Source organism: Ovis aries, chromosome 2 (genome assembly GCF_016772045.2).
Source record: "Ovis aries strain OAR_USU_Benz2616 breed Rambouillet chromosome 2, ARS-UI_Ramb_v3.0, whole genome shotgun sequence".
NCBI classification, from domain to species: domain Eukaryota; kingdom Metazoa; phylum Chordata; class Mammalia; order Artiodactyla; family Bovidae; genus Ovis; species Ovis aries.
The window spans coordinates 3,021,834-3,046,651 of NC_056055.1; the positions used below are offsets into that span (position 1 = coordinate 3,021,834).

At 50.2% G+C, this 24,818-nt stretch overlaps 1 protein-coding gene across 23 annotated transcripts in view; it reads left to right on the forward strand.

Annotated features, from left to right (window-relative positions):
• The window catches only part of CDK5RAP2 (CDK5 regulatory subunit associated protein 2), a 181,388-nt gene that overhangs the window by 82,622 nt on the left and 73,948 nt on the right, over positions 1-24,818 (forward strand). For all 23 annotated transcript variants that reach the window (XM_027964063.2, XM_027964061.2, XM_042242791.1 and 20 more), the window contains 5 exons: positions 3,845-4,015; positions 5,378-5,518; positions 15,770-15,867; positions 21,526-21,656; positions 23,390-23,499. In XM_027964063.2, the coding sequence (XP_027819864.1) occupies positions 3,845-4,015; positions 5,378-5,518; positions 15,770-15,867; positions 21,526-21,656; positions 23,390-23,499 (651 nt within the window). The remainder of the gene's footprint in view (positions 1-3,844; positions 4,016-5,377; positions 5,519-15,769; positions 15,868-21,525; positions 21,657-23,389; positions 23,500-24,818) is intronic.

The window sequence follows — 24,818 nt, forward strand, 5'->3', positions numbered from 1 at the left end:
TGTAGAATCAGTATGAGTTTGTGAGCTCACGCTGGCCTCCCTAACGTTCCTAGTTCTTCCTTATTCTACAAGCTCTCTCTCCTTCTTTTTTCCTTTCTAATTTATTTGTTGAATAAGTTGGGTCATTTGTCCTTTATTTCCACATTTTAGATTTTGTTGATTGTATTTCTGTAAGGTCATTCAACTTGTTTCTCTGCTGACTTTATTTCGAGTAAATTGCTAGTTAGATAAGGTGCATGACCAGGTTTAACTTCTGGCAAGATCACATCATAGGTGGTCTAACAGCAGGTATGTAGTGTCTGATAGTCCCTGTTTTTATGATTTACTCAGTCAGTTCAGTCGCTCAGTCGTGTCTGACTCTTTCAACCCCATGAATTGCAGCACTCCAGGCCTCCTTGTCTGTCACCAAACTCCCGGAGTTCACTCGGACTCTTGTCCATCAAACTGGTGATGCCATCCAACCATCTCATCCTCTGTCGTCCCCTTCTCCTCCTGCCCCCAATCCCTCCCAGCATGAAGGTCTTTTCCAGTGAGTCAACTCTTTGCATGAAGTGGCCAAAGTATTGGAATTTCAGCTTTAGCATCAGTCCTTCCAAAGAACACCCAGGACTGATCTCCTTTAGGATGGACTGGTTGGATCTTCTTGCAGTCCAAGGGACTCTCAAGAGTCTTCTCCAACACCACAGTTCAAAAGCATCAATTCTTCGGCGCTAAGCTTTCTTTATAGTCCAACTCTCACATCCATACATGACCACAGGAAAAACCATAGCCTTGACTAGATGGACCTTTGTTGGCAAAGTAATGTCTCTGCTTTTTAATATGCTACTAGCCATTGATAATAGCAAAATGATGATAACTTAATCTAATCAATCTGTTTATATAATAGCTATATACTTAATATTAAGAAAAACTTGTTTTTCATATCTGTTCAGTTACTCTGGGGTGTAGTTCATACAGAAAAGATGAAATAGGAGTTCCCTGAAATCTTCCAAAGGTGACTGCGTTAGTTTCTTACTGCTGCTGTGACAAATCACCACAGACGTGGCTGCCTCGCAGCACAAACTTCTCCTGTGGTTCTGGAAGTCAGAAGTCTGGAGTGGGTCTCACCGTGGCAGGGCTGTGTTCTTCCTGAAGGCTTTAGGAGGAAATCCATCTCCTTGTCTTTTCCCGCTTCCAGAGGCTGTCTGCATTTCTCGAAGCGTGACTCCCATCCATCTTCAAAGCCAGAGCCGGCTGATGGGATCTTTTTTGTGCTTCCCTCTCTCACTTTTAAGGATCTTTGTGATTATGTTGGGGGCACCTGAATAATCTGTCTGTTTCAAGGTCAGCTGATTAGCAACCTCAGTTCCATTGGCAACTTTTTGCCATGTAATCAGCATAGTCAGAGATTCTGGGGATTAGGGTGTGAACATCTTTGGGGGCCATTAGTCTGCCTATCATAGTGACCAAAGGTTTTTGTTTTATTCAATCATTATGAACTCATGGATTAAAAAAAATTTTTTTTGACCTATATTAGTTCATTGTCATTATCTTTGACGTCCTAATTGTCCTATCTTTTGACAATGAAAAAGCTTATTCAAGTTGATTCCTGAGTTCTTTGGACGTGAACATGGAGTCTCTGATAGAGTCTTTCTTTGTGGCATGATGAGGTGTCTGAGCTCATATTATATATTCCCGCCCCAGGTCTGGGATCATCCCTTTCTATAAGGCACACTCTCCTGTGATTTGGAGTCACCTGGAGGGCTTACTAAGGGCTGCCAGGTGGCTCATGGTCAAGAGTCTGCCTACCAGTGCGGGAGACCCAGGAGATGTGGCTTCAATCCCTGGGTTGGGAAGCTCCCCTGGAGAAGGAAATGGCAGCCCACTCCAGTGTTCTTGCCTGGAGAATCCCCATGGACTGAGGAGCTGGGGGGCCACAGCCCATGGGGTCGCAAAGAGTCAGATGCGACTTGGCAACTGAACACACATCCACGGGGGGCTTATTGAAACAGATTGATGGGTCCTCCCTGTTTCTAGAGTTTCTGATGTAACAGATGTGAGTTGGGGCCCAGTGATTGGTGGTGCTGATAACGCTGTTCTAGGGACTACACTCTGAGAACCACTGTTTTAAAGGATGATGGAAGTGTTTTTGTTTTTGTTTTCGGTGAACGATGGTATTTCGCGACTGTAGCCTGCATGCTAGGGAGGGTATTGATTCCAGGTTTTCTAAGTGAAAGGAAAGAAATGATAGAATGTAAGTTCCTATTCATATTTCCAGTTCAAATTTAGAATTACAGGTTTTAACATTTTCTATTTTTGTTTTCTGAGGCTTGGTTCTTATGATCGTAGTGATTACTTATTTAATAAGCATGCACGCATTTATACACACGCAGTTTCAGAATAACAATACAGATATCACTTCCTGCCGCATGATTACTGAAAGCGGTCGAGGGTTTCTGCAGCAGTTCCTTTGTCGTTGGAGAAAGATCCCGCTAGGGGTGTAGCGATTACTCGACTTTTTCGTTATTGGAGTCACTCCTCTCTGTCTGGTTCGCCAGTCAGCTTGCTGCACAGTTAACTTCTCCTGTGTCTTGTGCTTTCAGCTTTAGGAGCTTCTCATTTGATTTTAAAATACTTACCTAAACATTTAAACGCTTGCACCGTCACATCTGTAAAATGAATCTGCTCTTTCCTCTGTCTTGCTCTCTCCTTTTCCTTGCAGGCAGCCATTCCTTGTGATGAACTAAGTGGCCGGGTGCTGTGCGTACTGCTTTTTCTCTTGGGGTCCGCACCGCCCTCCGCCCCGCACACCGTCCTGAGCAGTATGTTTGAAAGATCCCTCGAGGGCGGGAAATGGATACAGTCCTCATCCCTGCTCCTTTGTGGCTTCTGAGTGCTCATCCGCGAGCAGGCGTAAGCGTGGACCCCTCTGCTGTAGACGTTTGCGGCGCCTCCAGCCTCTTGCCATTGCGCTTCGGTATTACAGACAGTGCCTGTTTTGAGATCGTTGAAATTCACACTGTGTACTGTTTGATTTCTGTGTTTTCCTTACCATTATAACTTGAGCATTTTCCGTGTGTTGTAAATGTCATTTAAGACAGTTTATTTTTATGACTGTGAAAGTGATACAGACTTAGAGCCTTGAAGAAGCTCAGAAAGATCAGTATCAGTGCAAAGTCACTCATAATCCTTCTACTTCGGGATCCTGTTATTATTTTGATGTGTTTCCTCAGAGCCTTAATATTGTACGTAAGCAGTTGGAAGACACTCAGCGTCATATTACGTAGTATCCTGCTCTGTTTTTACTCTTAATTGTGATGATTTTATACTATGTGCTTTTTTTAAAAATGGTTTTTAATTGGAGGATAGTTAGTTTACAGTGCTGTGACAGTTTCTGTCACACATCAACATGAGTCAGCCATAGCTGTGCATATCTCCTCCCCCTCTTGAACCGCCCTCCCATCTGCCTCCCCATCCCACCCCGCTAGGTGGTCACCGAGCACAGCTCTGGGTTCCCTGCATCGTACAGCAAATCCTCCTGGCTATCTCCTTTGCATATGGAAATGTTTATGTCCCCGTACTGCCGCATGCTTGTTATATTTCTGTGTTGGCAGACATTTAGTTTCTTCCCAGCTGTTTCAGTATTGTAAATAATTTTGTGATAAATGCATGTACCGGAAGCTTTCCCCAAAATTTCAGATTATTTTTAAAGTTGGTTTTCCCAAGACCTTAAATAAGGAGGAGGCTCATGTTTGTTAATCATATCTATTTGGCTTGCTTTCTTACAGCAATAAGGTAAACAGGGGAAAGATTGTTACCTTGAGACTTGTCAAGCAACTTCCATTTTTTCTTTTTCTTCCGGTAGGACCTTAGAAATGAAGTTGAGAAATTACGCAGTGAAGTGAGTGAAAGAGAGAAAGCAGTGGAGAATTGTTACAAGAGTCTGTTGAGTGAAAGCAATAAAAAATTGCAGAGTCAAGAGCAAGTGATCAGAAGTCTCAGAGAAAGCGCCGCTCAGAAGGACTTGTTGCTTCAGGTACCACGCTTTCCTTTTTGTATTTACATATTCTTATTTCAGCATAGGTTTTCTTTGTTGTTGTTACTGTTCTCTAAAAACTCTTTTTCAAGGATGCTTATGAAAAGGTGAGTCTGGCAGAAAAAGAGGGTGGTCTTCACTGCTATCTATCAGAGCACTTTGGAGCTTTCTTTATGCCATTTGGACCCCAGCCTCCGTAAGTTTGGAAAAAACAAAAGGTCCAGGAAGAGAAGGGGCTTAGTATTAACAATTCATTTGGGTTTTTCTGTAAGTTCCTGCAGGCAAACTTGGCTGAGCTTTTCCGCAAGGCCTGCCTCGGGCCGGCCTGCTTTGCTCTGGCGCCCGCCTGCATCTCTTGCGGTCCTGGGTTTCCATTGCCTTGCTCTCCCTCTCCACTGTACTTCTCTGTCTGCTCCTTTCTGTCTTGGGGTATCCTTCTCATTTGATGGCACAGGGAACTTTTGATTCAGCTCAGAATTACGGGCAACCGTGCCGGAGGGAACATGGTGTTCACCACTGCTTCCTCCTGAAGCCTCACTGCTGTCAGTGAAGGGGTGAGAAGGTCGAAGTGCCCAGGACCGGAAGCATGGGAGTGGTGGAGAGCAGCCCAGGCGGGAAGGTTGCTGTCTGGGGAAGAGGATGTGCAAATGGTAACTGTTGGTTTGCCAAAAAGTTTCTTGGCATTTTCCCACAACTTCTTCCCCTCTGCTTCATGTTTTGGGGCTGGAAAGCCAAGCAGGAAGAAGCTGATTGATCCACAGAATCGAGAAGGGCTCAGCGGGTGGTCAGGCTCCCTTTGTTGGCAGGAGATGTGGCTGGGATGCTGGGCGGCTAGGTGGCCTTGTGGTCACCAGCAGTGCATGGGAGTTTTGCTCTGTGGAGGCCATGACCAGAGACGCTTTCGACTCCATCCAGAAGAATGTATAAGTTCAGAGATAACACTAAATGGCAATACACAGTTTAGTCTTGTGATCTAGGTGAACAGAACAAAGCCATGGCTGCTAATTCTAAGAAAAGCAAACAGTTGAACGTGATCGCAGACGTCACTGTGTAAGGCTGGGCTGTGGACGGCACGTGTGTGGCTTTGTCTCCCGTACCCTCCGGGGGGCACCCCGGTGCTGGCCAGAGGGGACGTTTGCAGTGACTGCCACCGTCCTTGTCGACACCAGGCTGGGTGCTGCTCTCTCGGTTGTAACGGTGCATGAATGGATTTGTAATTGCCTGAAGCTGGCGGCTGACGGAAATTATTTAGAGGATATCTGGGTATTGTGAAAAGAGTAAGTCTTCCCTTAAAGAGTTTGGGACCATCTCTTAGTATTTTTTTCCTCTATGAAAACTCGCACGATTTGTTTGTTTGCTTAGAAATTCACTGAAAGAGACTTGGAAGCAGAGCAGCGGAGCTGTGCCTCAGGGACGGCGGAGGACCCCGAGTTCAGGAGTGAAGGCGCAGTAGCAGAAGAGTGCTCTTCCCAGCCGCCAGGCGGCAAAGGCGGCTTCTCAGAGGTGAGCCCGCTTGAACCTGGACATTCACATGCAAATTCGTGTTCTTTCCTGACACATAGTTCTTGGCTCTTCTGATCTGAAGATCCTCCCAGGCCTCCTTGCTGATAGTTGAGCTGCCAGCAGGTAGGAGGAGGGCTTCTGTGTCTTCGTCCTTGCAGACTGGTATCCTTCAGCCAAGTGTTAGTATTTGCGCTGTGCAGGAAACCTGGAAACCACAGCTCGTTAAAAGACAAGCCTCGTATTTGCCTCCTAGGGTCCACCTCTGAAGAACTGTGTAATCTCGAGTAAGAACATTTTCCCGTTGGCGTGAGCACAAACAGTGGCGCAGCAGGCCCTTCCTAATCTGGCCCCCGGCCAGCTTTCCGTTCTCCTTCTCTGACAACAGCTCACCTCCTGCGGATGTGTGGAGGCGTGTCTGCCCCGCCCCGTGCCCTGTGTGGGCTGCCTCGTCAGCCTGGGATGCCTGGTCCTTCCCTGCTGACCTGGCGGCTCCTGCACACTCTTGGGCTGCCGCTGAGTGTCCCCTCCCTCGGGACCCGAGCACCCCGGCGGGGCCCCCAGGGGAAGGGAACGGCGTCCGTGTCTGAATCCCAGCGCCTGCCCCGTGCCTGGCTTGGATGTTTGTTGAGTGAATGACTGATGGTACGGGTTTCTAGAGATGCGTAAGAGTGTTCTGACCCGAAGCTTGCCTGTAATGCAGCGAGGCACCCAGAGATGGGAAAGGAAAGGAGTTTATTGAGGCCAGGCTTTTTTTTTTAAGCTTGCCTTTGATTGAGTTCAGGCATTCAGAAAACAAGGAATTCTTACACAAACTCGTTCTCTGGTGAATGATCGTGACTTGTGGTTTTTGTGAAGGATGATTCTTAGAATAACAGCTGGTGTGGCCTGGGCACGCCATCAGAACAGACTTGGGTGCTCGGGCTGGAGTGGGCTGCTGGAGGCCTGCTCTTGGGCCAGGCACTAACCCCACAGCTGCTGGGTCTTGGGGAGGGGCTGGGGTGCTCGGATGCACGCACCAGGGGCTGTTTTGTAACTGGTGGAAAAGTGGTTTCCGTGTGTTGGCTCCAGTTCCGGCCGTGGCACTGCGTGTCCACTCTGTCAGCCCTGGTCTTGGAGGGCGCCGTTGCCGAGCCCTGGGAGCTCTTTCTTCGCTCTGAGCACTCCTGAAATTGCCGTTTCTTGAACAAGAGTGTCGGTGTGGACTTGGCCTTCGTACTGGGCCAGGCGTCTGGAGGCCTGGGTTCCTCTCTTCGCTCGTGTCTTCTCTTGAGTGACCGTGGGCAGGCACGGTAACTGGATCCCGGAGCCTAATGTGTGGTTCTGAGTGCCTTACTGTTCCTTGACATTGACCGAGTTTAATGGGATATTAAGATGCACAGTAACCCATAATCAGGCGCAGTCTGTGTTTTAACTTTTGAAAACGTTAGCGTGTCCTAAATGTGCCCTGTGGGCTGGTTTCAGGTGTCCAGCGCAGGGACTCAGCTCTGCGTGTGCCTGCCTGCATGCGTGCCGTGTATGTACATGGCCTTTAAGATTTTTATTTATTTTTATTTTTTGCCGGCACTGGGTCTCTGTTGCTGTTTGAGGGCTTCCTCTAGCTGTGGCGAGCGGGGGCTTCTCTCATCCCAGCTGGCAGGCTCTGGAGTGCAGGCTCGGCAGTGGTGGCCCTTGGGCTTAGTAGCTCTGAGCCGTATGGGGTCTTCCCAGACCAGGAGTTGAACCCATTACCCCTACATTGGCAGGCAGATTCTTAACCGCTGAGCCACTATGGAAGTCCCTATATATTATTCTTTTTGAGATTCTTTTTCAACATAGGTTATTACAAGATATGAAACCTAGTTCCCTGTGTATAGAGCTGCTGCTGCTGCTAAGTTGCTTCAGTCGTGTCCGACTCTTTGTGACCCCATAGATGGCAGCCCTCCAGGCTCTGCCGTCCCCGAGACTCTCCAGGCAAGAACACTGGAGTGGGTTGCCATTTCCTTCTCCAATGCCTGAAAGTGAAAAGTGAAAGTGAAGTCGCTCAGTTGTGTCCGACTCTTAGCGACCCCATGGACTGCAGCCCCTGTCCCTGGGGTTCTCCAGGCAAGAGCACTGGAGTGGGTGCCATTGCCTTCTCCAGTGTATACAGCAGGTGCTTGTTTATCTGTTTTGTATCTAGGGGTGTGTGTGTGTCTATTCATCCCAGATCCCAGCTTATCTTCTCTCCTCTGCCCCTTTGGTAGCCTCAGCTTTGCTGTTCTGTCTGTGAGTCTATCCCTGCTTCTTAAATAAGTTCATTTGTATCATTTTTTTTTTAGATTCCTCACATAAGGGTTCTCATATGATACTTGTCTTTGACGTCACTCAGTATGAAAATCTCTAGGTCCATCCACGTAGCTGCAGATGGCATTATTTCATTCTTTTTTATGGCCGAGTAATATTCTCTTACATATACATATGTATCAGTCAGTTCAGTTCAGTCGCTCAGTCGTGTCCGACTCTTTGTGACCCCATGAATCGCAGCACGCCAGGCCTCCCTGTTCATCACCAAATCCCGGAGTTCACTCAAACTCATGTGCATCGAGTCGGTGATGCCATCCAGCCATCTCATCCTCTCGTCCCCTTCTCTCTTGCCCCCAATCCCTCCCAGCATCAGATTCTTTTCCAATGAATCAGTTCTTTACATGAGGTGGTTAAAGTATTGGAGTTTCAGTTTCAACATCAGTCCTTCCCAAGAAATCCCAGGGCTGATCTCCTTCAGAATGGACTGGTTGGATCTCCTTGCAGTCCAAGGGACTCTGAAGAGTCTTCTCCAACACCACACTTCAAAAGCATCAATTCTTCGGTGCTCAGCCTTCTTCACAGTCCAACTCTCACATCCATACGTGACTACTGGAAAAACCATAGTCTTGACTAAACGGATCTTTGTTGGCAAAGTAATGTCTGCTTTAGAATATGCTATCTAGGTTGGTCTTAACTTTTCTTCCAAGGAGTAAGCGTTTTTTAATTTCATGGCTGCAGTCACCATCTGCAGTGATTTTGGGGCCCAAAAAAATAAAGTCTGACACTGTTTCCCCATCTATTTCCCATGAAATGATGGGACCAGATGCCATGATCTTAGTTTTCTGAATGTTGAGCTTTTAGCCAACTTTTTCACTCTCTTCTTTCACTTTCATCAAGAGGCTTTTTAGTTCCTCTTCACTTTCTGCCATAAGGGTGGTGTCATCTGCATATCTGAGGTTATTATTGATATTTCTCCCAGCAATCTTGATTCCAGCCTGTGTTTCTTCCAGTCCAGAGTTTCTCATGATGTAGTCTCAGTTAGTTCAGTTCAGTCGCTCAGTCGTGTCCGACTCTTTGCGACCCCATGAATCGCAGCACGCCAGGCCTCCCTGTCCATCACCATCTCCCGGAGTTCACTCAAACTCACATCCATTGAGTCAGTGATGCCATCCAGCCATCTCATCCTCTGTTGTCCCTTTCTGCTCCTGCCCCCAGTCCCTCCCAGCATCAGGATCTTTTCCAATGAGTCAACTCTTCTCATGAGGTGGCCAAAGTACTGGAGTTTCAGCTTTAGCATCATTCCTTCCAAAGAACACCCAGGGCTATTCTCCTTTAGAAGGGACTGGTTGGATCTCCTTGCAGTCCAAGGGACTCTCAAGAGTCTTCTCCAACACCACAGGTCAAAAGCATCAATTCTTCGGTGCTCAGCTTTCTTTATAGTCCAACTCTCACATTCATACGTGACCATTGGAAAAACCATAGCCTTGACTAAACGGATCTTTGTTGGCAAAGTAATGTCTCTGCTTTTGAATATACTATCTAGGTTGGTCATAACTTTTCTTCTAAGGAGTAAGCGTCTTTTAATTTCATAATGTACTCTGCATATACATTAAATAAGCAGGGTGACAATATACAGCCTTGACGTACTTCTTTTCCTTTGTGGAACCAGTCTGTTGTTCCATGTCCAGTTCTAACTGTTGCTTCCTGACCTGCATACAGGTTTCTCAAGAGGCAGGTCAGGTGGTCTGGTATTCCCATCTCTTTCAGAATTTTCCACAGTTTATTGTGATCCACACAGTCAAAGGCTTTGGCATAGTCAATAAAACAGAGATAGATGTTCTTCTGGAAGCTACATACACACACACACACACACATATATACACCACTTAAGATGTGTACATATGTGTGTGTGTGTGTGTATATATATATATACACACACACACACAGCTACATGCACACTCACACACACACACATATATATACACACCAGATAAGGTGTGTACACACGTGTACACACACGCCACGTCTGTTTCATCCTCTCAGCGATGGGCGTCCAGCTTGCCTGCTGTGGACGTGGGCGCCTGTGCCCGTTCAGGTTAGGGTTTTCTCTGGACGTTTGTCGGGGGTGGGAGTGCCGGATCGCATGGCAGCTCTGTTTTAGGTTTTTAAGGCATCTCCTACCTTTCTCCCCACTGCTGCACCAATTTTATACCCCGACAAGCAGTATAGGAGGGTTGTTTTCTCCTCCGCACTTTCTCCAGGATTTATTATCTGTAGACCTTGTAATGGTGGCCATTCTGATTGGTTTGAGGTCACGCCTCATTGTAGTTCTGACTTGCATGTTTCTAATGATTAGTGATATTGAGCATCTTTTCATGAGGCACAGTTTGTTTTGAAATAAGATAGCAGCCCATCAGGTTTTCTAGATGGACAGATCGTCACTCATTTGAATATATTTAGTTAAACTTTACTATTAGGAATCATATTTTAAAGATGTAAACAGTGGTGTAAATGTTGAACAAAGCATTTCTGAATTTGTTGGACTGTTGAATGCTGTGAAATTCCGTGTCTCCAGTTTGATCGTCTGTGTCCGCTTGTCTTCAGTCTTTTGCGCTAATGGTTTCTATATGTCTTAGAACCACAAGTATAAAGTCATCCTGTGGGCTCTGCAGTTGTATGTTAGATCCTGGTGATGTGTGAATGACTGCAAAAATACTTACGTATTTTAGCAAAGGTTTTAATTCTGTTCTGCAAGAGTGATTGCAAATTGAGGATAAAAGATTATAAATGGCCATTTAGGGACTGGAGATTTCTAGGTGTCAGTTTAAGAAATCCCAGCTGTTGCAGCCGACAGTACATTTCCTCCTGAGAAAGGTGTTCTTTTCAGATTGTAGTTCTTTCTTTGTAGAAAACGTGGATTTTTTTTTTTTCTTGCTCTGCCCTTGGCTGTTTTGTGTTGACTTTAGAGTTTATTCTCTACCCGTTTCTATGAAGAACTTGAGGCTGTCATGACGTCTCCACTGACTCTGGGCAGTCTGTTTTCCTTCTAATCATCTGTGATCCTGAGAATTAAAGCTGGATGGTCAGGGAATTGAAGGACAGAGAGTAAAACACACTGACCATGTTTAACTTGCCGCAGCCAGAGATTTATAGGTTGGCTATTGACATGGTTGGGACATCACTGCTCAATTTCCCGAGTAGTAAAACAAATGTCTTTGTTGCAGACCTGTGACATAGCTCCTGAAATCGACCAGCCTCTATCTACCAGGCTACTGAATTGCCCTGATTACCAAGGAGTGAGCGATTAAGCTTACTCTTCACGTGTCTGCGCCTCTCCAGACTGAGGTCTGGGCATTCCATGTGTTTCCTTCAAGTCACTGAGGAAACTGGTAGAGCAGACAGTGCCTCGGCTTTGGTGTCGGCCTGTCAGCTCTGCTGCTTGTTAACTCTGTGACCTTGGGTAAGTCACCTCCTCTCTGAACTCACCTTCCTAATCTGTAAAATGGGGAGTTACACGCTACCTCCTGAGATGATTAGAAATAACATACGGGCATCAGTTAAACTGCTTTTGATGGCAGGCTGTAGGATCCAAGGCTGAAGAGTTTGAGCAAAACAGCAATGAAAGGGAGTGTGTATTGGGAACGTCCTGGAGACTCACAGGTACCAAAGGGCATGTTCTCCAGGGCTCTGCCTGGTGTGGAGGGGCAGGGTGGAGGGTAGGGGGCAGGGGCTCCTTGTGATCCCCCTCGGGCCACCTGGCCCTCTGCTTCTGTGCCAAGGAGATCCAGTGGTGTTCAGCTCTGCCCAGGGAGCCAGATGACTTCACTCTAATCGGGCATGATTCAACGCTGGGGAATAGGTGATGTATGAAATGGGACCCAGACGGCTCCAAAGAGTTCATTTGTTTAACATGGTTGAGCGATTTGCTTCTGGGAAGACACTGCCTCACTCTGACTTCCATTATGCAGAATATCCACAGGGGTCTCCTCTTCAGACTCATATTGGTCCCTGTGTTCGCCTTGTACCTTTGTACTCAGCATTTCAGCATCTGTGGCAGCATTTGACCTGTGCCAAGCAGTGTGCCTGGCTCAGGATGACCCCTTGCCCCGAGGGGTCCACAGGCCTGTGAACACGCGGTTGGTCCACGGGCTGTGGGTGAAGGTGAATTGGATGCCTCGGGGCTGGACCAGGGTTAAAGGTGTGAGAAGGGTGTTCCTGGAGGGGGCTGCCTGCTGGAGCGTGGTCTCCAAGGAGGAGGGGCTGTTCCCCCTGGGGAGCCCAGGTGGAGGGGTTTCCTGGCTCCGTGGAGACGGAAGGCCAGGAAAGGGAGCACAGGTGTGGCCAGCTGGCAGGTGGAGAGTAGAGGCTGAGGCGAGCAGCGGCTGCCGGAAGGAGGGGAAGGGGCCCAGCTGGGCCCCAGGCCCCGCACCCCAGCGGGCGGTCTTCTGGGGCTTCCACCCCGGCTCAGAGCAATCCAGGTCAGGCCCCCAGGGTCGGGGTTCTTTCCCTGGGTGCGTCCATCCTACAGCTGGAGTCTATACCATCCACCCACCCAAGGTCCATATTTACTCATCTTTCTTTCTAGTCCTTCTCGGTTTATTATGTACCTAAGCACACATTCTGACTGCCACTTAATTGCTGAGTGGACTCAAAACCGCGACCTGTCCTCTCGGAGAATCAGTTTATTCATCTGCGCGGTGGGAAGGCTGATGCGCCTGCTGGGCTGGTTGTCGCCATTGGAGATGCCCTGTGTGACGGACCCGGCCTGGGGTGTGGCACTGGTGACTACAGCTGACGCTCACCACGTGTTTACTCCGTGCTGGGTGTCAGCGCGAGAGTCTCGTGCAGATTAGCTCAGCTCATCTCTTTCACAGCCCTGTGAAGTATGTAGAATTATTCCCTCTGTTTATAGGTGAGGATATGGAAGTGCAGAGAAGCTGAGTGACTTGTTCAAGTTCACACAGCTAATAAGGACGGTCACACGCTCTTAACCATCCCTGCCTCTCATGGTAGATGCTCAAGGCATAGTAGGTTTTCTAATTTTCCTTGTCGGTGTTGGCTAACCTTTAATGTGGCTGACAGTGACTGTGTCATATTCCCCAAGCTCCCAGGGCTTTGCATCCATTGTGGGTCATTCATGGGTAGATTGAAGGGCTCAGGCCCTGGATCCTGGCCGCCTGGGTCCACACTCTGCCTCCCAACTGTGACTCCGTGCCTCGGTTCCCTCATCACCAAAACAGGGAGAGTGGTAAGGCCTTGAGCCCACTGGCTTGTGAGGATTACATGGGAAAATGCTAGAGAGCGCTTAGCACCATGGCTGATGGCCTCTTCGTCTGGATACCCTGGCAAGTTCCTCGCAGGCGCTCCCCAGGGCCCTCTGTCTGCGCGCACGATGTGTACCTGTGGCAGCTGGTGCTGAGGACTGTGTACGGAGGCAGCTGGGCACACCTTGAGCCACTGACCTGTGACATGAATTACAAAAGGGCCTGACCTTTCTAGCGGTGTGGGTGGCTGACTTCTCATGACCCAACAAGTGGTTTAGCATTTGAAACCTTTCATTGGCAGGGTTGCCTTGACCTTGGTGGTATTTTTTTTGGTTCAGGTCTGGAAGCATAGCAGCGTTCTCCCAGGTCATGGGCTCCTAACCTTTTTGCCCTCTGCATCCCTTTGGTAATCTGCTGGAGCCAAGGCCTTCTTCCCTGGAAAAGTATTTATATGCAGAAAATACGTGCACAGGTTTATAAAGGAAACCAGTTATTTTGAAATTTGATTATCAAAATATGAGAAGTTGGCTGTAAATACAAAAAACTGGTGCCGCTTTCGAGTGGCGAGCAGTGACTGTGGTAGTTTTGAAGTAGTGATGGGAATAAATGTTTTGAGATGCCCGCAGTGTGTACCAAGGGCCTGTGTTTCTTCTGCTGACCAGATCTCGGGAGAGCACTGGTGCTGTCCTGCTGGGGTTCGTGGCAGCAGCAGTGTCCTTCAGCTCCTCAGTGAAGAGAATGCTAAACTTCAGGTAGAGGTGAGTGGAGATAAAGATGGAACTTTTCCCCCTGCCTCATGTTTGAGTGTCCGTCGGGGTCGGAAGCGCCGTCTCAGGACGTTACCTGAGCTTTAGGAGCCAGGCTCAGGCCACGTGAAACATGAGGACCGTTTGCAGCCCCTCTCTGCACAGACCAGGTGTCTTCCTGGCATTCGGGCACCTCGTCTATGCCAGGGGTTGTGCACACATTAACTTTCCTTTATTTTTACTTTTTCTTCTTATTTTGAAATAATTTCAGATTTATAAGCAAATTATGAGAATAAAGTACTCGAGTGTGCGCTCCTGGACGAGGGGACGCAGCCCCGTGTGACGCCACGCGGCCGTCACGCCAGGGGCCGGCGGGGACCTGCGCCGCTGCCGCCCTCGGGCTCGTGCGCGTCTCTCCCGCTGGCCCGCTAGCGCCCTTCCTCACCGCAGGGGCCGGTTCAGGGTCACGCGCTGCGTCTCACAGTCTTTCGTCTTCGGTCTTTTTGACGCTCATGGCCCTGAGACTTCCGAAGTGTCCAGGCCAGGCCTCCGGTGGCGCATCCTTCAGGTGGGTCTGCGCGACGCTTCCTGGTGACAGGATTCAGCGAGGCCTCTCTGGCAGGGTGTCCCGGGAGCGAGGCTGAGTTCTCAGCGTGTCCTGTCCGACGGCACGTGGCTTAGACTTGTCCCTTTCCTGGCTCTGCTGACTTGGGTACCTGTGAGGATGATGTCTGCCCGGTCTCTCGACTACGCAGTTGCTCTTTTTTCCTTTGTGATTAGTATTTGAGGGGAGGCATTCTGAGTTAGGTAAGTTCTCCGATCTTCAAACTCTTGCCCATCAGCTTCAGCCTCCTTTTATGGATGCGGAGCTGTTTAGTACCGTGATGGTTACAAACGGCGGTTCTTCTAACTGCATCATTTCTTCCCCATTTGTTAGGCGTTTCTCTGTAAGGAAAAGCCTGCTGTTCTTCCCATCTGCTAATTTACCCATGGCCCTGTGGACGTGAACTTCGGTTTTACTCAGGGGGTTGTATCTGTTACGGTCGTTATTTTGATGCTCAAATTGTCCCAGGCTTGGCCTTTTCAAACTGGCTCCTGTATCCTTTTGACAATGCTCCATTATTTAAGCACTTCCTTGTGTTCTGATGTGGCAGAATGCTGTGGACATGGATTGGTTTTGACTTTTCTTGCATCAGTACTTGAATTGGCCTCTTCCCCTGGGATCCTTGGTTCCTCCAGCACACAATTGAACTTTTATCTGCTTATAACTCTGTAAAGTGGTGACTCTTTCTCACCATTTTTCAAGTGGCTCTAGTAAGTAGCTTCTTGAGGCCCCAGAACTGGTAAGTGCCAGAGCCAAGATCTGAACTGTAAAAAAAGCTTCACATTTCTGGAATTCATAAAATTACATTCCGCTTCGTAAACGAGGAGCCTGAATCTCAGAGGTTTGCAAAGCTGTTAGCTGAGGTCACATAGCTAGCAAGTGGCAGAGGTCCACGCTGGATCTCTTTGTCACCAGTCTGCTCACAGCGCCGTGGAAGCATGACCCCCCGACCGCTTCTATTTCCCTGTAAGTCCCTGTCCCTAATATTGTCAGGTTTTGTTTGAGGAATTTCTTTTCTTGGGAGTAAGAACACACGTGGAAAGGCAGCCTTCGTAGTGTTGTGAGAACGACGGCCTGCAGCTCTGTGGGGGTGCGGTCTCACCGACGGCAGCCAGGCAGCAAGATGCCCCTTCCGCAGCAGCTAACGTGCCCACTGTGGACGAGCCCTGCGCGCGGCCGCCTCTGCTGTGGGCGGTCGTTCCCCACTCCGCCTGCAGGTGGCGCTCTCCGACTGCGGCCTGATCCAGAGCCTGGCACGGGGGATCACCTTTGTTTGGATTTACACACCAGAAGCGTCCACATGTGTTTGCATAGTGTAAGGATGCGCTCTTTCAGAATTCTTCTCTTAATGTCAGATGCCCCGTGTCATTTTCAGGAAAAGCAACAGTTAAGCTATGAAGAGCTGATTCAGGTCGTGAAGAAAGAACGGGACATCTACGCACACCTGGTAAAATCTCTGCAGGACTCAGACAGGTAAGGGTTTCTGTTTGGCCGTGTCACACATACAGCACATGCACGTATTTTGAATAAATGCTGCCATTTCTGAGGCAGCAGAGACTTCCCACTTTGCTTAGGAAGCTTAAGATACTTGGACAGGGATTGCCTTTTTAAAATCAGGTATTCCTGTTTCCTAGCAAGAGCGGTATGATTTTTTTGGCAACAAATATAGGATAAAAGGGCTTCCCAGGTGGTGCTAGTGGTAGAGAACTCACCTGGCATTGCAGAAGATGTGCGAGACACGGGTTCGATCCCTGGGTCGGGAGGATCCCCTGGAGAAGGAGATGGCAACCCACTCCAGTATTCCTGCCTGGAGAATCCCATGGACAGAGGAGCCTGGTGGGCTACAGTCCATAGGCTTGCACAGAGTCGGACACGACCGAAACAACTTAGCACGCACATAGGATAAAAATATCATTAATACTAATTACTGAGGTTTTCACCAGACCTTATTATGGATACAGAAAGTGCCTCCATGTGCGTTACCTCTCGTGACCCCCACTGCCGCTCTGAGAGGTAAATGGCATTACTGGCCCTGTTTTCCATAATAAGGCCATGGAGACTTGGGGAGGTGAGATGACTTGTCTGAAGTCTCGCGGGTGATGAGTGATGGCGGCGTGTCTGTCCTGGCGTGGCCTGTGTCCTCACAGGACTGCCGCGGCGGGGTGGTGCCGAGAGGCATGGTGAGAACGCTGACGGTCGGCTGGCGGCCTGGCTCCCACCCTGGTCGGGTCCAGGCAGCTGACACCCCTGGGTCCCTCTGGGCCCAGCCCCGGCTGGCCTCAGTGATTTCTCCTGTGCAGAGGTCACCCCTCTGCATGGTGGGATGGTGACAGGTGGAAGGGTATCAACGTCTGGGCTTCGTTTCACGGCTGCACAGAAGCGGACGGGGCGGGCGGGCACGCCGACAGAGGACGACTAGCCTCGGCCCCCGGCTATCAGGGCAGGCTGCGGGTGGGTGGGGGCTCATGACGTCAGCTTGTCTTCATCTGTTTGTGTCTAAAGTTTTCCATCATAAAAGGTTGAGGAAACTCACCCTTCACCACTCCTTGTCTTTTGCCACAAGGGAAGCCCAAGAATACTGGAGTGGGCAGCCTATGCCTTCTCCAGCAGATCTTCCCAACCCAGGAATCGAACCAGCGTCTCCTGCAGTGCAGGTGGATCCTTCACCAGCTGAGCTGTCATATGTAGAGTCCTCGCTGTCCCCGGGGCCGGGTTCCCTGCCTCTGCCTTCAGTGGGCTTCTGCACCCTGCTCTGCCCCCTACTCATCCTCAAGCATTCGAGGACCCCCCTTGTCGGGAGGCCTGCACGAGCCCCCAGGACAGGCGCCCCTCTGCGTTTCTGCCCTCACGACGGCCCTCCCGTCCCTCCGTCACCGGTCTGCGATGGCTGGCCGCCTCTTCCGGCCATCAGCGCCTGTGGGCCAGCGCCCTCTCTGCTGTCCGTGTATCCCAGTGCTTGTCGCAGGGGCTGGCACGCAGTAGGCCCTCGGGAGATACTCAGTGGATGAAATCCCTCTTTAAAGTACCCCCCTCTCCTGCCCCCTGGGCTTCCCTGGTGGCTCAGAGGTTAAAGTGTCTGCCTGGAATGCAGGAGACCCGGGTTTGATCCCTGGGTTGGGAAGATCCCCTGGAGAAGGAAATGGCAACCCACTCCAGTCGTCTTGCCTGGAGAATCCTGTGGAGGGAGGAGCCTGGTAGGCTACAGTCCATGGGGTCGCAAAGAGTCGGGCACGACTGAGCGACTTCACTTTCTCCTGCCCCCAACTCTTCTACATCGAGACAATGTCCAGGATCTCAATCTGAAGTGAGTTTTAAGGAAAACGAAAGCATGCTGATGAGATTCTGGAGTCAGCCTCGCCCTGAAAGGGAGCTTCTTTAAGAGCCTCTGCTGCTGCCATTTTCACCTGGGGTGGGGTCGAGTAGTCTGGGGGCCTCAGGTGGGGAGTGGGTAAAGTAGGCTTAATCGTGGCGCCCGCCCTGACTCTGGGTGCCCAGAGGCTCTGTGGGTAGAAACGACTGCCGTCACCCTCCTCAGCATCACAGGTGGCGGCTCTGAGTTCTGCAGGCTCTTCCTTAATGAATCAAAACGTGCGTGGCACCCGGGCGGGCCAGGACCGCGTCTAACAGGGATGCTTAAAAGGTTTCCTGTTCATCTTCAGAGTCGAAATGCATTCAGCAACTCTCAGCTCCTGGATAAGTCACTTTTCACCCTGAGCCTCAAGATATCTATCAATATTTGTGCGTTGAGATTGCCCTGCCTACAGACCTACCTGTTTTCCTACCTCCCTGCCTACCGTAGAGGGTTGTGTAAAACATGATGCTGATAATGTGAAGTCCTGATTCCCGGCACAGAGGAAACACTCGATAGATGTAACGCTTGTTAAGACTAGCAGTGATGTGAGAAGTGCCCGTGTGCCTCACAGTCCCGTTGTGTGCACACTCAGCTTGCAGGGGGCTTTGAGCCCTCAGACCGTGCTGTAGCCAGAGGGCAGAGCTGTGGGCTCAGGGGCTCAGCCGCCCTCAGGGCTGCTCTCCCCCGCAAACTGGCAGCGAAAGGTGGGTGACGAGATGGGTGACGTACTTGTAACTGAAGTTGGTAAGAGCGGGTGGGGAGAGAGCAGCTGGCCACGGACAGCTTTCTGATTCATTCCTCACAGCGACACTTCAGACCCATGTCACAGAAATGGATGTCTGCTCCCGGAGATGTTAAGGGTATTTCCAAGCCCCTACACTTAAGGTTCTCAGAGCTCAGATCTCCCTGGCTCTTGGGCCGAGGCCCTTATGCACAGCTCTCATCTTGAGGACAGGGGGCAGTTTGTATTTGCCTGTGACTCAGATTTTCTCATTCTCAGCACTGTTGGGATTTGGGGCTAGATACATTTTTGTCAAGGGCTTCCCAGGTGACTCAGTGGTGGAAGAAGCCACCTGCAACGCAGGAGACGCGGGTTCGATCCCTGGGTTGGGAGGCCCCCCGGAGGAGGAAATGGCAGCCCGCTCCAGTATTCTTGCCTGGGAAATCCCATGGACAGAGGAGCCTGCTGGGCTATAGTCCACGGGGTCACAAAAGATTGGATACAACTTAGTGACTAACATCAACTTCTTGCCTTGAGAGCCCGTCTGGTGCATCGTAGAACGTTTAGCGGCAGCTCTGGCTCTTGCCACCGCGTGGCAATGACACCCTCCCCTGCCCCGATTGTGACAACCAGCGCTGTCTCCAGATACGGCCACATGTGCCCTGGAGGGCTTAAATCCTCTCCAGATGAAAATCGTGGCTGTGACTCACGAGTCGCAGAAGGTTGGGCTTGTAAGTACCTGCTGTTTGGGAGTCATTAACTTACGTGGAGGAAAGGAAGTGATGTTTATCGAGCATCTTTGTGTGTGTCAGGCACTGTGCTGAGCTCTTTCCCTTATGGCATCTCACTGACTCCTCAAAACACCTGAAGGAGAAGCGCTGTGCCCGCTTTACAGGGGAGGTCAGGCAGGGGAGCTGACCGCCGCGGTCCTGGAGCCCGTGAGTGCTGGCGCCCTGGGGGCAGGCGTCCCCGGCTCCTCCCCGGAAGGATGAAGGGGCAGGGCTGTCCTTCCTCTCTGAGTGAACCTCCTTTTGTTCCACCGACTCCTCACGCCTTGCAGGGACCCTGGAGTTGGGGAAACAGGAATGACAGACACAGGAGCAGCTGTGTGCTCTTCACCCTGTCAGAAAGCAGAGAAAGGAGTGAAGCAGTCAGCTCTTCCCAGCTCTCGTCGCAGAAGCTTCGCTGAAGCAGTCTTTCTTTTTTTTTCCCCTGGTTAAATGTGTCTGCAGCACGACCGCATCCGAGCGAGTGCCGTGCTGTGACACCTCTGTGAGGTTTTCCATCAGCCTTACAAATTGATCATTATGATTGTCTTGAAATGGAACTAGGTACAAGTTGCTGGGTGGGCCCCTTCCCTGGCAAGGAGGCTGCCTCACAATGAACCATCTTCAAAGCAGCGAGCATAGGAGATTAGGCATGATGGTTTGTTTTCCTTCCAATAGATGTTGATTTCTTTGTGCAGTTCGATGGACGGAGCTGGAGGGAGTCGCTGGAGGAGAAGGGGGACTTGAGTTTGTGGCACTCGTATCTTAGAGCGTCTCCTTACCATTTGGGGCTGCGGACCCCTCTAGAACAACCTGATGAAAGCTGATGGGCCTGCTCCCTAAAAAAAAAAAAAAAAAAATTCTGATTTTTTCACATTGATAAATTCTTTCCTACATTTTCTAAGTGTTGATGGACCTTCTCGGGGAACAAAAGGTCACGTGCAAGACAGAGGGACGTATTTCTTGGTATTTAAAACAAGCTTTCTGACTCGGTAAGGCATTTCGGTAGTCGCAAAGCATGTTCGTTTGCTTTGACCCAGTCTTGCTGCGAGGAATCTGTCTTCAGAAGCTGACCTGGGTGAGAAGCAAGCCTCTCGGCGCAGAAACTTTGAGGGAAACAGTACGTATGTTACTCAGGTGTCTGCAGGAGCCGTGGGGCAGGTTCAGACCCCTGCCGCACGCTCCCCCGCGGGGCCCCGCCTGGAAGCACGCTGTGCAGTCCGGCAGCCACTAGCCGTGTGACTGCACGTTTGAGTTAACACACTGGGCATTCGGTGCCTCGGTGTGTAGCCACCTTTCAGATGCTCAGTAGGCACGACCCACTGGTGGGTGTACCGTGCGCATCAGTGCAGATACAGGGTGTTCCCATCACTGGAGAGAACTCGGGGGGGACAGTCCTCCCCCGTCAGTGTAGGTTCTGGGAGGTGGGCTTTCTCAGGGCCTCCCCTGAGCTCTGGGTTGCTGGTTTCATGCAAGCCCTCTGCGCAGGTGAGTACCGTATTGTTACATCGTCCCACCCCTCAAACAAAAGTCCGTTTGACTCTTCATCTGTGAATGGCCAACCCACCACTTTAGTCTTTTGTTAAGCCTTAGATCGATCCTTCACTCCCTCCAGTCATCAGCTCTCACTCTTCCCCTTTTCTTTTTCTTATCCCTCTTGCCCTTCGCCCTTAACCTCCAGCGCCACCTCTTTTTGGGTGACACAGCAGACGTTCCAGAGCCTTCCTTCCATACCCAAGCCTGTGCAAGACAGTATTCCAAACAGAGGAACATTCCGAGGAGTTAAATGATTTCTACCTAGCTACCTCTGGAGCAGAAACTTGGGAAAGGACCCAAATGTTCACTGATAGGGGAAGATTTAAAGTAAACGCTGGGTCGTTTACCCAATTTAATATTGTTTAGTCATTAAAAGTGATGCTTGTAAATTATTTCTGAAAACGGAGGGAGGCATTTAAATGAACAATGCACAATGTAGTTTTATGTGTCCAGTATTATTTCAACCTTATAACAATACTCAGGGAGAAGGATTGGAGGGAAGACAGTCTGCCATGTGTTCTTTGATGTTGGGGTTGTAGTAATTTTTGCTTTTTTCGTACTTTTATATTTAAAAACATTTTTTTCACTTTTATATTTTAAGTGTTCTCTGAACCTGTATTTACTTTTATAGCCAGAAAAAGAAAAAAAAGACGAACACCTCACAGATGACATAAAAATCAAAGGCAGGCTGGCGGGGTTTTGCATCTTACAGCACGAGCAGACCTTTTATAGATTCTGGTATCCTGTTTTTCCAGCGTCAGCGCCCTGCAGGCTGAGTTGAGCAGTGTCTTTGCCCTGCGGAAGCGGCTGGAGTGGGACGTGCTCTCGTACCAGCACCTGCGGAAGGCCCTGGAGGAGCAGATCAGCGAGATCCGGCGGCGGGAAGGTACTCGCTCCCTTGCATGCGTTTCCCCGTGGCGTTTGCACTTGGAGGGCCGTGGCTGAGCTTGGCAGGAGTCCTCAGGCTTCGGTAGGAGACGGAGCACCTTGGGGCTTTCGTCTGGGGAGCCTTTTTTGCAGGGACAGTGTTACTGCTGCCCTTCTGGTCTGGACTCAGGTGGCTTTGGCCGGTGGCGACTGGGGCCCAGCATGTTGTGTTAGTTCCCAGAGGGCCAGCTGCGGGACTGCTTGCTTGCTGCCGCCGCTGTATTCTGCATCATTTGACTTCTAGCTCCAGATAACCTCGGGGCCTCGTCATCCCCTTTGCCGGATCAGCAGCCCTCATTGCCCCAAACATCTGGGCCCGGCCTCCCCAGGCACCCGCTGCGAAGACGCACGGGGGTGAAACTGCTGCTTCCTGCTGGAGTACTGCTTTCCGAACTGTTGTGACCACAAGGGGCCGTGATTAGGGGGGGCCCCATGATGCCTGCTTTTCGAATCGCCCTGGGAGTTCCCGGGTGCCTGCCCTGCTCTGCTCAGGACAGCAGCATTTGGCCCCCTCTCTGGCTAGAACCAGGCTTCCCTGGTGGCTCGGATGATGAAGAGCGTACCTGCAGTGCCGGAGACCCGGGTTTGATCCCTGGGTTGGGAAGATCTCCTGGAGAAGGGAATGACAACCCCCTCCAGTATTCTTGGAGAATCCCATGGACAAAGGGGCCTGGTGGGCTACTGTCCATAGGGTTGCAAAGAGTCAGGCACAACAGAAGCGACGAGGCCTGCATGTGCTGGCTAGAACCTGGCTAGACTCTGGGTTGGTATCTTCAGCCTTTCCGTGTCTCTAGCTGGGTGCTGGCATGTATGCTTAACGTCAGTCATCGCAGTGGTGACTGACATGTCAACATGTCTTGGGCACCTGCTGTGTACAAGGCACAGCGGCAGGCTCTTAACGTCTCACCCCTGATCCTGACCGTCAACCCATCGGGTAGAGTAGGCGCTGACATCACATCACAAGTGAAGACACCCAGATTTGAGCCAGGACATCTTCCTTTGAAGTCCAGATAACAGCGTCTTACTCTGAAGTAAAGATACAGCATTCGGAGCGTATCAGCTCTTCCCCACGTGGGCTAAGCGGGATCTGCTCCCCTCAGTGCATAGCCGGGCCCCTCTCTGCCCCCGCACTCCCTGTGAGAATGTGAACTTTGCTCAGAGAAAGCAGAGCCTTCCACGGGTGACCCAAGACTCCCCGTCACAGATCTCACAGGCAGTTTCTCCTCTCAGTGTGGACTCGCTGCTACGCTGGACTCTGGAGCCGGGAAAAAACACATCAGGCACTTTCTATTTCCCTAGAGTTCTACGCTTGAGGGTCACATCTGATTTTTCTAAACAGAATCACTCCCTTATTTAAACTGAAAAATCACCGTTTACTTGTGCCACTCAGAATGGTCTGCAGACACAACACTCGATACGCCAGTTATAATTTAGAATCGGCCCCAGGGAAAGCCTATGGCCCATGATGAGCCTGGACATTGAGATACCAGCCTGTAGAGACCCAGGAAGAGGGCTCCTGCCCCAGAGGTGGGGCACTGAACTCCCTACGAGTGCTCACGCCCCTCCCGCCCCCTCACCCAACTCCGAGTGCCTTAGATGGACTGTGCTGGGGTGGGTCTGGGAAGGATCTTCTTCTGATGTTCTGTTTCTCTCCTCCTTTCTTTCTTTCTTTTTTTTTTTTTTTTTGTGCAGAAGAAACATTTTCATTTTATAGTGATCAAACATCTTACCTGAGTATTTGCCTTGAAGAACACAATCGGCTTCAAGTGGAACATTTTTCTCAAGAAGAGCTTAAGAAAAAGGTATTGACTTTATTAACGTTCAGTGCTTTGTTAGTTATCTGTTGTCTCTTGGGTTCCTGATCAGAGGTGTAAGGTTCTGAAAGCCCTGCTCCCTGCCCCTGTTGCCTCTCTCCCTGCCCGTCTTTGTTCTCTCCATGTACATTCCCTGGAGAGGCTCCCCGCCACCGTGTCTGATGCACTCTTTCTCAGGCTTGAGGACCCCCACCCAGGCCCCTTCTCCTCCAGGAAGCACCCTATCCCCCCCTGGAATTAGCCCTCTTTCCCTCTGGTCAACCTCCTCTCGTCTTGTACTTGATTTCACTGATGTCCTTGCTGTATTGATCTATAATTATCTGATTGTTCTTCTGTATGCCCCGTAGGCCGTGGACACCTTGAAGTGAGTGCATCTTATCTATTTCTGATTTCCCAGTGCCTTCCTGGCACATATAATGAGAGTTAATAGATGGTTTTTGAAAGAATAAAGGTTCAGGTTTGGTCAATAAATCTTTCCTAAAACTTGGAAAGGTCTTTCCATGTGTTGATCATTGGTGTGGTTAGGATGGTTGAGTATTTCAAGGCTCTAAGAGCCATTGGTAAGAAGAGGAAGTGTGAACTCAGAGGACACTGTGGTTTATTATGAAATGATCACCTGTGTGTGCCAGGGTCGGATTCTGTCTTGGAATAAGTCGCATCCTGGCAGAGCAGACGGACGTGTGTCTGAGCCGTGCCACTGCTGAGTGAGTGCCCAGGGGGCTGTGACAGGCAGAGATGTGAGGTGCAGGGCAGCAGGCGGAGAGCGGTTATCTGTCTGGTGGGGGCGGGAGGGGGGAGGCCCTTCCCAGATCAGAGGAAGCGTCTCAACAGAGATGAGACCTGAGGTGGGTTTTGGACAATGAGGAGGAGTTTAACTAGAAAACTTTCTCAGCAGAGAGGGAGAGGAAAAAACAGCAGATATAAGGTACAGAAAAGATAAAAGGGAGACGTGTAGGAGTTTAGGCAAGTTCAGAGGAATGCAGCAAGACGCACTGAGGCATCTGTTCGCGTTCTGAGGATGAAGAAGCTAGAGACGGTCGTAGCCACGGTTGGTCCCTACTACGGCTGTGTCACCGGCGGGAGCTGGTTCCCTTGGCTGGCACTCTGTGGATGTTTGCAGGATCAGACTGTCTTGCTCTTCCCTCTGTAACCTCCTTCAGGGTTGGGTCTGATTGGTGCTGCGTTTGGGTGCAGGGGACGCCTGCTCAGGGTTGGGTCTGATTGGTGCTACGTTTGGGTGCAGGGGACGCCTGCTCAGGGTTGGGTCTGATTGGCGCTGCGTTTGGGTGCAGGGGACGCCTGCTCAG